Raw genomic sequence first — 14,094 nt, forward strand, 5'->3', positions numbered from 1 at the left:
CCGGCGCGGGCCAGGCCCTCCCCGGGCCGCGGAGCCTGCGGGAGGAGCGACTTCTGGAGCCGCATTAATTCAGAGGAGGAGAGTGCGGCGCCCGGGACAGACCTCCGGGGCTCCCGAGGAACCGGGGCAAGCTGCCCTCCGGCCCGGTCTTCTCATCGGCGGAATGGGCACCATTCACTTACTCAGTAAACAGGGAGAGCCTGTGTTGTGCCCGGCACTGTTCCGGGCGTCAGGCATCAATCACTACGGGATTCTTACTGCTGTGGAGCTCACAGCCTCGCGTCGCGGAGGGGACCCTGGGGGTGGGGGGCCAGGAATAGAATAAAGAAGCAAATGAACAAACAGGATGCTCTCATGTTTTTCAAAATCACCACGAGAAAAATAAAGGGTGATGTCATAGGAGCGCTATGTGAGCTGGTATTTGAAGACGTCCACCGAAAGGCACGGAGGACACGTCTAGGCAGAACAAACCGTGTGTGCAAAGGCCTGAGGTCCGGCCAGCTGGAGGGAGGAGAGGAGGAGGGGGCTGAGGAGGGCGGCCCCGCTGGAGCAGAGACCACGACGCCCGGCACGACGGGCCCTAAGACGAACCCAGGCTGGTGGGCAGCGGAGGTCGGCGGGGGGGCGAGGCTGTCCGCAAGGAGCTGGAGGGAACTTCTGGGGGCGAGGGAAGAGCACCGTGACTAGGATATCCTCTACCTGGCGTAACACGTGTACCGAACTCAGAGAAGAGTCGTGCATGTTGCTGTATGTAAATTTTACCTTCAAAGCAAAGGTGAGAGTCCCCGGCTGGGAAAGCTGTCCGCCGCGCCTTCCAGCTGGGTCCGCGGGCAAACTCCGCATCCTCCGGAGAGGGCGGGGCGGGCCGGGCCGGGCCGAGGCTTTCACGTGCGAGCGGCGTCGCGGGCCAGGGCGGTCTCGAGAGCGGAGGCGGCCCGCGCAGCTCACGGCCAGGACGGAGGCCGCGGAGCCCGGCCCCCTCCCAGATCGTTAGGGGCAACCTCGGAGCCGCCCGCTCCGCCCCGCCCAGCGCGCAGAGCCCAGGTGGCCGTTGGGGCGCCACAAGCCCGTTTGATTTCCCGCGGCCGGTGGAAGGGGGCGGGGAGGCGGGGAAAAGAGGCCGCCGACCAATGGGCGTGGCTGTGGAGCGTCACGTGACGCCAACGGGGCGGGGCCCAGGTGTACTTACAGGGCGGCGGGCGCGGGCTGCGGCCGCGACGCGAAGCCCGGGAGGCGGGGCGGGAGTGCGGGTCCGCGGGGATTGGCCTGCGGCCGGGAGGCGGGGCCTGCGCGCGCCGCGGCTGCGGGCTGCGATTGGCCTGGGGCGGGGCCCGCTGCCGGCGTGCGGGCGAGGCTCGGGGCGCGAGGACCGAGCGGGGTGGCGGGTGCGCGGGCCAGGGGGAGGGGCCGGGGCGGCGGCGGTGGTGGCGGAGGAGGCGGTGGTGGCGGGGGCCGGTACTGGACCCGGCGGGATGAGCGAGGCGGAGGCGGCAGCGGTGGCGTCAGCGGCCCCCGCGGCGACGGTGCCCGCGACGGCGGCAGGGGTGGTGGCGGTGGTGGTGTCGGTGCCGGCGGGGGAGCCGCAGAAAGCAGGCGGCGGGGCGGGCGGCGGTGGGGTCGGAGCCGCCTCCGGCCCAGCTGCTGGGACCCCGTCGGCGCTGGGCCCCCACACTCCTGGCAACCCGGCGACGGCGGCCTCGGGGACCCCCGCGCCCTCAACCCGGAGCCAGGCGGACAAGCCGGTGCTGGGTGAGGGGGGAGGACACGAGCCAGGACGGTTCTAAGGGGGGAGGGCGGGCTGGGTGAGGGGCATCGTGGAGCCCGGTGGGGTCTAGAAAGCCCGAGGCTCGAAGGACTAGCCGGGGGACAGGGACAGCGGACCACAGTGGGGTCCCTAGTGGGCGCCCCGCCTTGCCTTCGTGGGCGGGAGGGCGCGGTGAGCTGGTCCAGCTAGGGCCTCGGGTGGAGAGGAACCTCAGGGTCTGGCCACGCCCCCGGGGCGGAGGACTTGGCCTAGCTGCCTCAGGTTAGTACCAGTAAAGCGCTCAGCCCGGAAGCAGGTGCACTAGGGACCCTTACATTAAGCCTTTGTGGACCAGGTGAGTACCCGACTTTAAGTGAAAGGCCTGGATCTTGAGGGCTTGAAGGAGCAAGTCTTAGTGCTGGAGGGTTTTGAAAGCCTGAGCTTCACTGCCGGGGCACTTTCCCTGGAGGTTAAGTGTATGCAGGCAGTAGGAAGGTAGGTTAGATCTTGGAGTGTCTCGAAACTGAGCCCAACTCCATCTCTTCCCCCATCTTGCTGTCCCTACTGCATCTCTGCCTGGCAGCAATCCAAGTCCTGGGCACTGTCAAATGGTTCAACGTCCGAAATGGTTACGGATTCATCAACAGGTATCTGAGGAACGTAGGGAGGGGGAGGAACGGGTGTCTCCCCGCTGGCCTGTGGGACTGGACACCCTCCCGAGCTCATCTCCACCCCTGCTTGCCGAAGCACATGGTTGCAATGTCCAGCTGGTGTTGGTTGAAAGTCTTTAATCATAACACAAACGTGGGCAGGAGGAAGCTCCTCTCCAAGGGCAGCGGAGGGTTAATGATCTAGGAAGTTGGCAAACCTGCTCCGACCTCCCAGCTTGTCTGTCTCACCTCCAGGTTTAGTTTGCCTCACCTCTGGGGCAGAATGTACCTGCTCCCTGTGCCCCGGGGCTCTGGGCCACACTCACTTTCCTGTTTCGGGTAGCACATAGCACTCGCGTAACTCATCTTCCTTACACAGTTGTTGGTTCATTTGAAACCCCCACCTGAGGGGACTGAGGCTGGTGGGGGCTGGGGAAGGAGCCGGCCCTGCCAGAGGCTGCTGCTTCTCTTTTTGGCAGCCTCACCCCTTCCCATGCCCTGGGAGAGGCCCTAGGGGCAGATTCTGAGCAAAGCCAGGTCCCCCCCTGTGGGCCCTTCCCCAGCCTGGGCACCCTGCCCAGCCCAGCCCTCTTGGGAGGCCCTAGTTCCCTCTTAGCAGGCTGACCTTTGTGCAGATCCAAGTGCTTTACAGCTAGAATAGCTGTTCCAGGGAAGGGCTCTTCTCTAATTCTGAAAACTGAGGACTCCTGGGAGGTTCGGAGGAAAACCCCTCCCCTCCCCGCATTGGGGTGCTGGGATAAACTGGGGAAATGGGCAAGTAGTAATAGAGAATGGCCGGATACTACCGTCTCTCTCACCCTTGGCCCCTGGGTGTGTTGAAAAGGGGCCTGACCTTGGGGTTCACCTCCTGGCTGGGGCTAAGAATGAAGTTTGGGGGCTCTAGAGCAAGTTCTTGACACACTGTCCCCATCTCAGACTGGTCCTGCACCTCTCCTGCCTGCACTTCTTGCTCCTTGGCTGTAGAAGGAAGGAGACAGGAGTGGAATTTTCCAACCATGATGGGGGTGGGGATGAGGGGGTGTTGACAGGGACAGTTATATCCAGCGCTACCAGGTTCTAAGCGGTAGAGGGTGGAGTGCTCAGCTCCTGCAAAGTGAGTTTCCTTTCCTCCTCCACCCTTTCTCCATGACGCCCAGGCTCTCCACCGAGGTGTAGGTAGACTTCTCTCCACACCTGCTCTGGGCCCCTGTCCACTCCGGTCAGCCACGGAGGCAGGAGCGGGTGGGCCGCGGATTTAGGAATGGGCAGCTAGGGAGCCCGGGGGAGGTGAGCACCCCCTAACGGCCCATCCTGTCCTGCAGGAACGACACCAAGGAGGACGTCTTTGTTCACCAGGTAAGGGCCAGGCTGGCTTTCTGAGGGAAGGAGCCGCCCTTCAGAAAGGGCGTTAATCCTTCGGCAGCTTTCGCCTCAGCACGTCCACCAGGAAACAGCTTCCCTCCCCATCTGCATCAGGTGCCCCAAGTAACTGCCATCAGCCCCACTGTGTCGGGTCTTCTGTCAGCAGTGTGTGTGCTGCCCTCTGAGCATGGCATGCTCAGCACCTACTGTGTGACCTGTGAACACAGGAATGAGTCACAGGCCACGTTCAGAGGGAAAGGACACAGGCTAGTGGTTCTCAAAGTGTGGTCCCTGCACCAGCAGCATCACCTGACATCCAAATTCTCAGGCCCCACCCCAGCCCTGCTGAATCAGACTTGGGGGAGAGGCGGCAATCTTTTAACGAGCGCGCCAGGTGCCTCTGATGCCCGCCACAGTTTGAGAACCACTGTGCTCTCAGTGGGACCGAGGTAAGAAGCACAATCCTTTTACCCACTTTGCCACTTAAGACTGTCTCTGCTTTTTGTTTTGATTCCCTTTTTTAAATCCCTGAGGGGTGAAGGAGGGATGGTGGTAACTGCACAATTGTTGTTGAGGCCCCTAGTTGATGGCTTTTCCCCTACTAAACCCTGACTGCCTTCTTGCTCCACCCTCCAGCACCCCCCCCCCCCCCCCCCGCCCACAGTAAGATGGTGAAAAGAGTAAGATGGGGTGGTGGGCCCAGCAGGGGTGAAACTAGTCCTCACCCTTCTCACGGCCTTCCCCCAACAGACAGCTATTAAAAGAAACAACCCCAGGAAGTTCCTGCGCAGCGTTGGAGACGGGGAGACTGTGGAGTTTGATGTCGTGGAAGGAGAGAAGGTTAGGGGGCTGTGGTGTGGGACACAGAGTGGGAGGGTGGCCAGAAGCCAGAGTGGCTGAAGAAAGTGGGAGAGGGATTTAGCTGGAAGAAGGGGAAGACAAGTGATCCCAGCCAGTGGGAATGTTGTGCATTTGTTGTTGGAGCAAGTTCTTCCCCCTCTTTTCCAGGGTGCAGAAGCTGCCAATGTCACCGGGCCTGGGGGGGTGCCGGTGAAGGGTAGCCGCTATGCCCCCAATCGACGTAGGTTCCGCCGATTTATCCCCCGGCCTCGCCCGGCCGCCCCCCCGCCCATGGTGGCTGAGGCTCCGTCAGGTGGGACCGAGCCGTGCATCGAAGGGGAACGAGCCGAAGACCCTGGGCAGAGGCCCAGACGGCGGCGCCCACCGCCCTTCTTCTACCGACGGCGCTTTGTGCGAGGCCCGAGGCCCCCCAACCAGCAGCAGCCCATCGAGGTGAGGGAGCTCGGGCTGTGGAACCAGGGCCCCGGAGGACGGAACCGGGCTGGGGAGAGCTGTGGACACCGGCTCCCAGGCAGCTGCTGTGACCCCGCTCACCAGGCCTCTGTTCCCAGGGCACTGACGGGGTAGAACCTAAAGAGACAGCCCCACTGGAGGGGGACCAACAGCAGGGAGATGAGCGGGTTCCCCCACCCAGATTCCGGCCCAGATACCGAAGGTAAGGCTCACTTTCCGGGGTCCTGACCCTTCACTGTCCAGTATTGGGTGGGGGTGAGGGGTGGGGGTACAGGAAGGGTTGGAGGATGGGAAAGGGAAGAGCTAAGTGCTCAGACAAGCCTGAAGCTGGTGGTTTGGGGTGGGGGTGGGGTTGCCAGGGAGAGATTAATGCACAGGTGCCATGGGAAGCCACTCCTAGGGGTGGAGGTGGGGATGGGAAGCTGGCTGGTCTGCCTCTCCTGGGGAGCCCTGAGAGAGGAGGAGGAGTCTGCACAGGGCTCCTCCATGCCCTTTAGGGTCCCCACTTTCCTCCCCAGGCCTTTCCGCCCCAGGCCACCGCAGCAGCCTACCACTGAAGGTGGGGATGGCAAGACCAAACCCAGCCAAGGTCCCACTGATGGCTCTCGGCCTGAGCCCCAGCGCCCACGAAACCGCCCCTACTTCCAGCGGCGACGGCAGCAGCCCCCTGGACCCAGGCAGCCCACAGCCCAGGAGGTGAGGACCTCGGGCTATCTTTCTCCCCGCCCCCGCCCCACTCTGCTTTTTATCTTCCCCTTCTCATGTCACCCTGTCCTCCTGTTCCCCCATCTCCTGGCCCTGCCCCTACCCCACCCCACCCTTTCCTTCAGCCTGACATCAGTACTGCTGCGCCCACCCCTGGCCGAACCCCACCCACCGGGAAACCCCAGCAGAGGCAGCCCAGCCCGGCAGCCCCTGCAGACTCCTCTTTCAGCTCCGCTCAGAACCACAGCCCCAGCTGTGGATGCGAATTCCAGGAGGAGTGGGAAGGGGTTATAGGAGTGGGAAGAGAAAAGATGAGAGAAGATTGAAGTTGGGGGGCCCTAACGAACAAGGTCTCAACTGACACCCTTCTCTCTAGACCTCAGCCCCCATCAACAGTGGGGACCCCACCACCACCATCCTGGAGTGATTCCACCCAAGGACACCCAGAACTACCATCTGGTGAGAGGCTGCACTTCCAGGGCCAGGGTGGGAGCAAGAGGGCGGGGACTGGGCCTGAGAAGTTACTAGCCATGACTTGTCCGTTTCTTTTCCTCTCTCAGGTATCTGCCAGGTTTTCCAACTGACCTGCACCCTACCCAGCACCCCCTCCCCCCTTTCCCTATTCATGACATCAAAACACTGGCTTTCCCCCCTTTTCCACGAGACTCAGGAGGGCCAAAGCAACAGCTTTTTGCTTTTTTTTCCTCTCTCCCCTACCAAGGGTTGAAGGAAGGGATCCATCCTTTTTGTTCAGAGGCATCAGCTCCCTCCCCTAAATGAGGCTGAGAAGGAACCAGCCAGCTCTTACCTCCTCCTGGTTGTTTTTCTTTCCCACCCCAGTTTATTTTTGATCCCCTCTACCTCTACCTCTGAAGCCATTTTATGAACTGTCATGTGCCACCTGAGCCTCCAGTAAAAACAAAAACAGGCTTTCTGGTTGTCTTGGTCTCTGCCTCTTTTCTGCCCGGAGAATTGCTGGTAGCTAGCGGGTGAAGCGGGGAGGAGGTTGTGGGCAGTGGGCAAGGCCCGGTCATGAATCTCCCGTGGTTCTAGCTGTGGAGCTCTGAACAAGCACTTCCACACTGAGTCACTTTTCCCGTCTGTAAAATGGGAATAATGTTTCCCTTGCAGATTACGTGTTTTGTAAAGTGCCAAGAGCACAGTCTACGACTTATTAATTTGCTATTAATTAAAGCAATGACTAGAAATGTAAGTGGGGGCATGAGTGACAGCGTCCGGCGGATTCTTCAGCTGGAGCTGAGGGGCAGGACATGGGAAGCTGTGGTCCATCCCTGTCTGAGCCCATCCTTGAGTGCCTCCACGACAGGACACGTGTCTCACACAGTGACTTTATATACGTATCTATATATTTACATTTAGTACAACAGACTTTTGGTTTCTTCTCCCTACCCCTTCTTTTTCAAGCGTATACAAAAATATCTGAAGGTTCCTCCCAGCCTAAGGTTTACTGGCAGCCTTTCACAGCTCTTTCCCTTGGTTGGTCAAAAGCCTTTGGGTTCAACCCCCTTCCAGACGGGAGAGGAGCAGAGCCCTGCGTCAGAGGCAGCGCTTGCTATCCCTCCTCTCCCCTGTGGGCAGGTGGAGGACGAGGACTGAGCCTTCAGCGAGAGTGAGTTAGGCCTTGGGAGGCTGCATCCGTCGCCTTGGAGGGGTCAAGACCGAGCCCCCTTCACCCAGAGTCTATGTGACAAGAATTGAGAGAAAGTGCCAGAGAGGTGGAGGGTCCGAGGCGAAGGACACTGATTTTCCTTGGCCATTCCGCTCTGTACCTCAGTTCACTCCCCTAAAGTCAGTCCCGGAGCCTCTCCTCCAGCCCTCCTCTGGCAGAGGCGCAAACACACTCTGGAGCGGGTTGGGGTGAACTACGGAGGGAGGAGGAGAGGGATAGAGGGGAGAATGGCCCACCCTGATGGCCACAACCTAACCACAACACAAATAATCCAACAGTGTCACCCGAGGGAAATGAGGGTCTCAGACCGCCCCTCCCTCCAGCTCCCCAGTCCCACAGGCGCAGGGGCTTTCTCCCCGGGAGTGCTGGGGAGGAGCGGGTTAAAGTGCCACCGAGGAGAGGAGGGGGTGTCTGGGGACAGAGAACTGGCTCTCCCACCCTGCCTGGTCCCTCAGTCATGCTCATCTGGCCCTAAGTACTCCAGTTCCGTGCTGGGCTTCACCTCCTGCTCTAAGAGAGAGGGTGTCCGACGGAAGGCAGCTGAGATCTGGTCAAACGTCCGGCCCCGGGTTTCAGGCACTTTTAAGAAGGTGAAGATGAAGAAGCCGAGCAGGAGGGCCGCAAATAGAAGGAAGACGTAAGGACCCATAGCATCCTGGGACAGGCAGAGAAAGAGGTGTTGACAGCGGGGAGGGGAGGGGCAGGCTCAGGCAGGCTAGGAACTAAAGTCTCTCCTGGGGAGCAGGGACACTGCGGGTGGCAGGTGGCTCCTCTGCAGGGGAATGGAGTAGCCAGGAATGAGCATTTAGTGAAAACAGGATCCTCTGAACCCCAACTCTCAAGTTTGTCACCCCCTTACCATCCTGAGTTCCTGTACTCAGAGTGGACTCCCAGACATTCACAGTATTAATAATGACGTTTATCACTTTATTCCTGGTCTAAGTTATGCCACTAGTCTGCTCTGAAGACACCTCTATTGCTATGCAATCTAGTTCGGCTCCCTTCTCTGCTTTGATTCCTGCGGAGCAGGTGTCTCGGTCCACCAGAGCGATCTTCAGGACCAGCGGTCTGGGAGCTGAGGGAGTGCCTGACCGGAAACCAACGGGCTAGTCCACGCCCTCCCCCCTGGCCTATGGCTGTGGGAGATCGGCTGGGGGCAGGTCACCTACCGCAACATACTGGAAACACATGCCAATGAGGAAGTTGCACGTCCAGTTGGAGAAACCAGCCAGGGCCATGGCTGCCGGGCGAGGCCCCTGGCTGAAGAGCTCGGCCACAATGAACCAGGGGATGGGGCCGGGGCCAATCTCAAAGAACGCCACGAAGCCGAAGATGGCCACGATGGAGACGTAGCTCATGGCTGGAACGCGCTCCTGGGGACCAGGCAGGGGGTGGGAGTTCAGGTCAGGTCTCTCTGGATCTTCCTTTGCCCTCAACCCAGAAAACTAAAATCCACCCCACCCAGCAGCTCGTGGGGGAAGGGGCCTGCCACCCTAGGTTAAAGCAGCCCCTGGAGCATCTGTGAACACGGACATTCAGCTGGTTTCCCCACGCCAACTCAAGGCAGAGGGAATGTTGTGGACGCTCAGCCATTAAGCTGGTCAGTCCCCCTGGTTCTAAAGCAGATCCTTGGGAAGTTTTGTTCCCAGGCTGGACAGTGGCTCTCCCCACTGGCTGCCAGAATGGCGCTACAGCTTCCTCCAGAATGGGAGGAAGTGCAACCTGGGTCCCGAGGGAGCACAGGCCATGTCCCAGCACACAGCCGGCTCCAGGGCCAAAAGCACAACGAGGAGTGGCCCTGCCGGACACAGAGCCTGTGGGAGCCGTCCCCGTGGGTTTGGGCCCCTGACCCCCTTCCCACTCCCCAGGCCTCACCAGCAGCAGCAGAGCCACAGTCATCAAGATGGCGCAGCCACACATCCCCGCCAGGCCTAGAAGATGGAGGGTGCGGCGCCCGGCCCGCTCCACCAAGAGCACCTGCAAGGAGAGTCAGGGCTCGGTGGGGAGCCTTCAGGATGGGGAGTGGGAGGGAGTGGGGGGGAGTGGGGGGGACTGGGTGGATGGACACAACCAAGGGGCGGGGAGCCAGTGGTGGGGCCATTCCAGAGGCCAGCAGTTACCGAGATCAAGGTGAAGACGGTGTTGACCACACCAGCTCCTATGGTGGCATATGCTGGTTGCCCTACCCCCGCCGACTCGAAGATGCTGGTTGAATAATAGAAAACCTAGAAGCAGGGGAGGAAAAAGGGGATGGCAGGGATGTTCCTTCCTCCCTTGCAGCCCCTCCAAGCCGGACTGACCCTGAGCCTTAAGGGAGGGGGCTCGTTCCCTTCTCCCCTCCTCTCGGGCTGCTCCCTGCCCCGCCCTTCCCGGAGGCTGCGCATACATACGGCGTTGATGCCGGAGAGCTGCTGGCTCAGCTGCAGCACGATGGCAATGATCAGGGGCTGCCGGTGGGTCCGGCTGCCCAGGAGCTGCAGCAGGGACAGCGGCTGCTCGCGCTCCAGCTTCCGCTTCTCCTCCTTCAGCTCAGCCAGGGCCCCAGACACGTCGGCCCAGCCGGTCAGGCGCTTCAGACCTGGGGGGGGAGGGTCAGGGCTGAGAGGACAGGGAGAGGCTCGGGGCGGGAACGGGCACTAGCGAGACGGGGTGGAGGCTCACTCCGTTTGGCGGGCCCCTCCAGGTTGCGGATGATGTAGAGGTAGCGGGGGCTTTCCGGGCAGAAGGGCAGCAGGACCAGCTGCAGAAAGGCAGGCAGCACGGTGATGCCCAGGAGCAGTGGCCAGAGCGTGGCAGTGCCCAGCATGGACTCCAAGCCCAGCACCTGTGGGGGAAAGATGGCAGATCATTCAGCCTGTGCCCCCGAGCCCCTCCCCAAACCTCTCCCAACCCCCAAACGAGGTCAGGCCCGATCACCTGGGCGATCAGGATGCCAATGACGATCGCCAGTTGGTTGAGTGTCCCCAGGGCGCCCCGCAGGTGAGTGGGCGCGATCTCCCCCACGTACATGGGCACCAACCCTGATGTCAGCCCTGGGCAGAGTGAGGAAGAGAGGGCTGAGGCAGCTGGCTGCCCGCTCCTCCCCACCAAACCCAGGAGCAGTAAAGGAGAGCAGGGCACCGGGCAGGGCCGTGGTGGCCTGGGTACCTGAGTAGGCACCAATGAGGAACCGTCCGAGGATGAGCATCTCATAGGAGGAAGCGGCGTTGGCCAGGCCCATGAGCGCGCCCCCCAGCAATGCCAGGGCGTTGTTGACCAGCATTGCCCTCTTCCTGGCAGGCAGAGAGTGGGCTGTGAGAGTCAGGGTGCCTGCGCGACAGCCCCCTTCCTGTCCCCTACCCTCATCCTTCAGCCCCGTACCTTCCCAGCCACTGGGAGACGATGCCGAGGAGAAAGGAGGAGACCATGCCGCCCACAGAGAAGATGGCCACGGAGAGAGCCCAGAGGGTGGTGAGGGTGCCCGGAGGGATGGAGCCCGGCCCGTCAGGCCCCTGCCTCCCCAGCCACGTCTCATTGTAGCTCTGTTCAATCACCTGGGGAGACACAGAGGCGTGAGTTCCCGCAGGCCCTTCCCTCTCCGCTCGCCCCGCTGTCCCCTGCCTTCCCCGGGTGGGCACCCCGGTCTGCCGGCCGCAGGACCCTCACCTTCTGCGGGGCATTGATGACCCCAATGTTGTAGCCGAACTGCAAGGAGCCGAGCACCGCGGAGAACACGGCGAGGACCAGGGTCCCGGTGACGCGCTGCTGCGGAGGCTCCCCTTCCTGGGCAGGCAGAAGAGAGAGGACGCATGTCACACGGAAACATGGCTTCTTTCCTTCTTCCAGGGGCCTGGGCCCGCGCCCAGCCCCAGCCTTATGCTACTGGGTCCCGTCCAACATGCCGGGTGAGGGAAACTCGGCCATATTAGGACTTGCGGGCAGATCTCAGCATAAACAGCAGCAGAAAGAACCCCGCAGTAGCCGGGGCGTGGAGGAGGAGGAGACGCTGGATGTGTGCGTCCAGCCGGCAGAGACACGTCTGAGGACCGAGGTCTCCCAATCCCTCCGTGACCTTGGGACAGGCCTGGCCTGAGGAGGCCCAGGTTCAGCGTTGTGTGACCTTGGACAAGTCACTTCCCCACCCCGAACACGGCTCTTCTCTGAGTGAGGCGAGAAAGGGGGGATGTGGCTCGCTTTGCCTACCTGTCAACGGAAGTGTGGTAATCAAAAAGTTAACGGTACCCCGGCAGGGCTGGTTGTATACACTGAGGGTGCATGTCCATCCTCTGCCTCTGTCCTCTCCCCGCCCGCCCGCCCCCTTGGGGTTCTCTCGGCGGCTCCTGGGGGCCCCCCTCAGGCTCCAGAAGAGCGGTCCCAGGAAGGACATCGCGGTCATTCCTCCCGTGGCCCTCGTGGCGGCCTGTCTGCGCCCGGCCTCCCTCCCCCGCGGCCCCGGGAAGGCGGGGAGCCACGCTCGCTCCTGCGTGGGGCGCGGTGCCCTGGGAGGGGGCGGAAAGGTGGTGTGAGGGGCGGTGGCGGCCGCTCACTGGCGGCACAGACTGTCTCCGAGCCGAAACCTGAGCTTGGGGGTGCCCCTCCTCTCTGCCCCCCCGCCGCCCGGGGCCAAGGGAAAGTTCAGCGTCCTGGAGAGCCACCAGCAGTGGGGGCGGGGGCGCCGCGGGGCCTCAGCCCTCGAAACGCTTCCCCGGAGCCGGGGACGGGGCTCCTGGAACTCAGGACCCGCCTGGACCCGCCTCCTCGGGCCGGATCGAGGGCAGAGTGCCCCGGCTCTGGCGCAACCCACCGAGCCCTGGCGGAGGGAGGGGGCAGGTCCTGGGCCCGCTAGGTCCGGGCGTGGCCCGCGGCCCTGGGCAGCCCCCCAGACCCGCCAGCCTCCGGCCGGCGCTGGAATCCGACAGTCACGGGGTGCCATTCCCGGGTATAAATAGCCGGGCTCCCCCGACACCCCCCCCGCCCCTGCGCGGGGACGCCCCTCGGCCGACCCCCGCGGCGACCCTGGCCCCAGGGAAGCGCGCCCCGCGCCCCGTCCCTCCCCTCCGGCCGAGCCCTACCTCGGAGCCGATCTGCTGGAAGCCCGACGGCATCTTGTCTCAGGAGCCGGGTACCGGGAGGGAGGCGCCGGGGTGGGGGTGGGGGTCTTCGGCCCAGCCTGGCGGGCGGAGGGCGCGGGGCGGCGGGGGGTCCCGGGGTGAAGCGCGGAGGGGTGCCCGGCGGGACCCGCAGCCGCCAGCCAGGGAGCTCGAGAGCCGCGGGGCTCCGGGGATGTGGCCGAGCCGGGCTGCGGGGAAAAGACCCGGGAGCGCCCCCACCCCACCCGCCGGGGCCCCGCCCTCCGCGGCGCCCATTGGCCAGGGGCCCGCACACCCCGCAGGCCCCGCCCCCGCGCCGGGGGCCCGGGCGCCTGGCACCTGCCGGCCGGTCCGCCCGCCAGGCCGCGCCCGGAGCGTGCGGACCGGACACGCCCCCGGCCCCGCCAGGTTTGGGAGGCCCCGCCCCCCGCGTGGGGAGACTCCGCCCACCGGCCCAGGTTTGGGGTGGAAGCGGCTACTTGGGAGTCCGGAGCCGCTAGCTGGGGCCGCGGGTTCGAATGGAGGGCCCGGGCCCGGCACCCCCGCCCGGGGGGGGGGGGGGTGCGCTCGGGCGGCCTGGGAGCGGCGGGCCGCGCGAGGAGCCGGAGCAGCAATGGCCCAAAGTAACCCACGGCGATTATTTTTAGCTCCCACGTCGGGAGAAGCCAAATGTCAAGTCCCGGGTGTCCGGGCTTGTCCCGGGCTGGGCAGGGCCGGGAGATGGGCCTTAAAGGGTCCGCGGCTTGTTTTCCACGCGGGGGGGGGGTGGCCACGGAGGACGGGAAAGTCCGTTCCCAGCGTGGCGGGTGGTCCTCTGTCTATTCATACACCCTGCTGCCCTTTCCGGTCCCCCGTCCCCCGTCCCCCACGTGGGCTCCTGGAGGCAGCCCGAGGGGCAGGCGGTCACAGCAGCCGCGCCGCGCCGAGGCCCCGGAGCCCCCGCGCCTGTGTGTGCTGGCCGCGTGGGCACCGTGGACGCTCTCTCTGGAGGCCGATCCTGGTGTGGATCCCCCCTAACTCCGGCCCCGCTCGGAGGACGCGGCCCGGAGGGGGCTCGTCCGTCAGGAGAGCGGGACGAAGGATGAAGACCGAGCGCACGCGGCGCCGGATCCCGGCTCGGAGCGCGGGGCAGCAGCGCCACCTGGAGGGCGAGCGGGGTTCGTCGTCCCTGCCACGCTGCCTTTGCAGGGCTTCTGCTCCGTCCTGCTCAGGAACTCCGGATCCGAATGTCCAGCTACTGCCTGGATGGAGTCCAAACCTGCTCCTTCCAACTTTCTGATCCAGCGAATGGTCTCAATAACAACCCTGTTATCAGAATATGGGAAGTCTCTAGACGGTTTGGCTCAGTGGATAGAGCATCGGCCTGCGAACTGAAGGGTCCTGGGTTCTATTCCTGGCAAGGGCACTTACCTCGGTTGCAGGCTCCTGGTCCTTGTGGGAGGCATGTGGGAGGCAACCAATCCATGTGTCTCACATCCGTGGTTCTCTCTCCCTCTCCCTCTCACTCTCTCTAAAGATCAATGGAAACAAATTATCCTTGGGTAGGGATTAAAAAAAAGT

General features: G+C 63.2%; 2 protein-coding genes across 3 annotated transcripts; one reads left to right on the plus strand and one right to left on the minus strand.

Annotated features, from left to right (window-relative positions):
• The first annotated feature begins 1,417 nt into the window (after window positions 1–1,417).
• Window positions 1,418–6,705, plus strand: YBX2 (Y-box binding protein 2). The gene is made up of 9 exons (XM_036452002.2): window positions 1,418–1,749; window positions 2,328–2,391; window positions 3,717–3,750; window positions 4,507–4,596; window positions 4,765–5,049; window positions 5,169–5,272; window positions 5,589–5,766; window positions 6,152–6,234; window positions 6,336–6,705. The coding sequence occupies exons 1-8, from the start codon at window positions 1,473–1,475 to the stop codon at window positions 6,200–6,202; spliced, it is 1,083 nt and encodes a 360-aa protein (XP_036307895.1). The 5' UTR covers window positions 1,418–1,472; the 3' UTR covers window positions 6,203–6,234; window positions 6,336–6,705.
• A 405-nt stretch (window positions 6,706–7,110) lies between these two features.
• On the minus strand, window positions 7,111–12,763 carry SLC2A4 (solute carrier family 2 member 4). 2 transcript variants are annotated; one of them, XM_036452000.2, is made up of 11 exons: window positions 12,517–12,763; window positions 11,111–11,227; window positions 10,826–10,998; window positions 10,613–10,737; window positions 10,382–10,497; window positions 10,127–10,289; window positions 9,856–10,043; window positions 9,586–9,690; window positions 9,341–9,442; window positions 8,635–8,838; window positions 7,111–8,120 (listed from the first exon to the last, which is right to left on the minus strand). In XM_036452000.2, the coding sequence occupies exons 1-11, from the start codon at window positions 12,547–12,549 to the stop codon at window positions 7,917–7,919; spliced, it is 1,530 nt and encodes a 509-aa protein (XP_036307893.1). In that variant the 5' UTR covers window positions 12,550–12,763; the 3' UTR covers window positions 7,111–7,916. The 2 variants fall into 2 exon arrangements, with proteins under 2 accessions (XP_036307893.1, XP_036307894.1); XM_036452001.2 differs by lacking the exon at window positions 10,826–10,998 and having other exon boundaries at window positions 12,517–12,762.
• Window positions 12,764–14,094: the final 1,331 nt, after the last annotated feature.

This window comes from Pipistrellus kuhlii, unplaced genomic scaffold (assembly GCF_014108245.1).
Source record: "Pipistrellus kuhlii isolate mPipKuh1 unplaced genomic scaffold, mPipKuh1.p scaffold_m20_p_23, whole genome shotgun sequence".
Classification (NCBI taxonomy): domain Eukaryota; kingdom Metazoa; phylum Chordata; class Mammalia; order Chiroptera; family Vespertilionidae; genus Pipistrellus; species Pipistrellus kuhlii.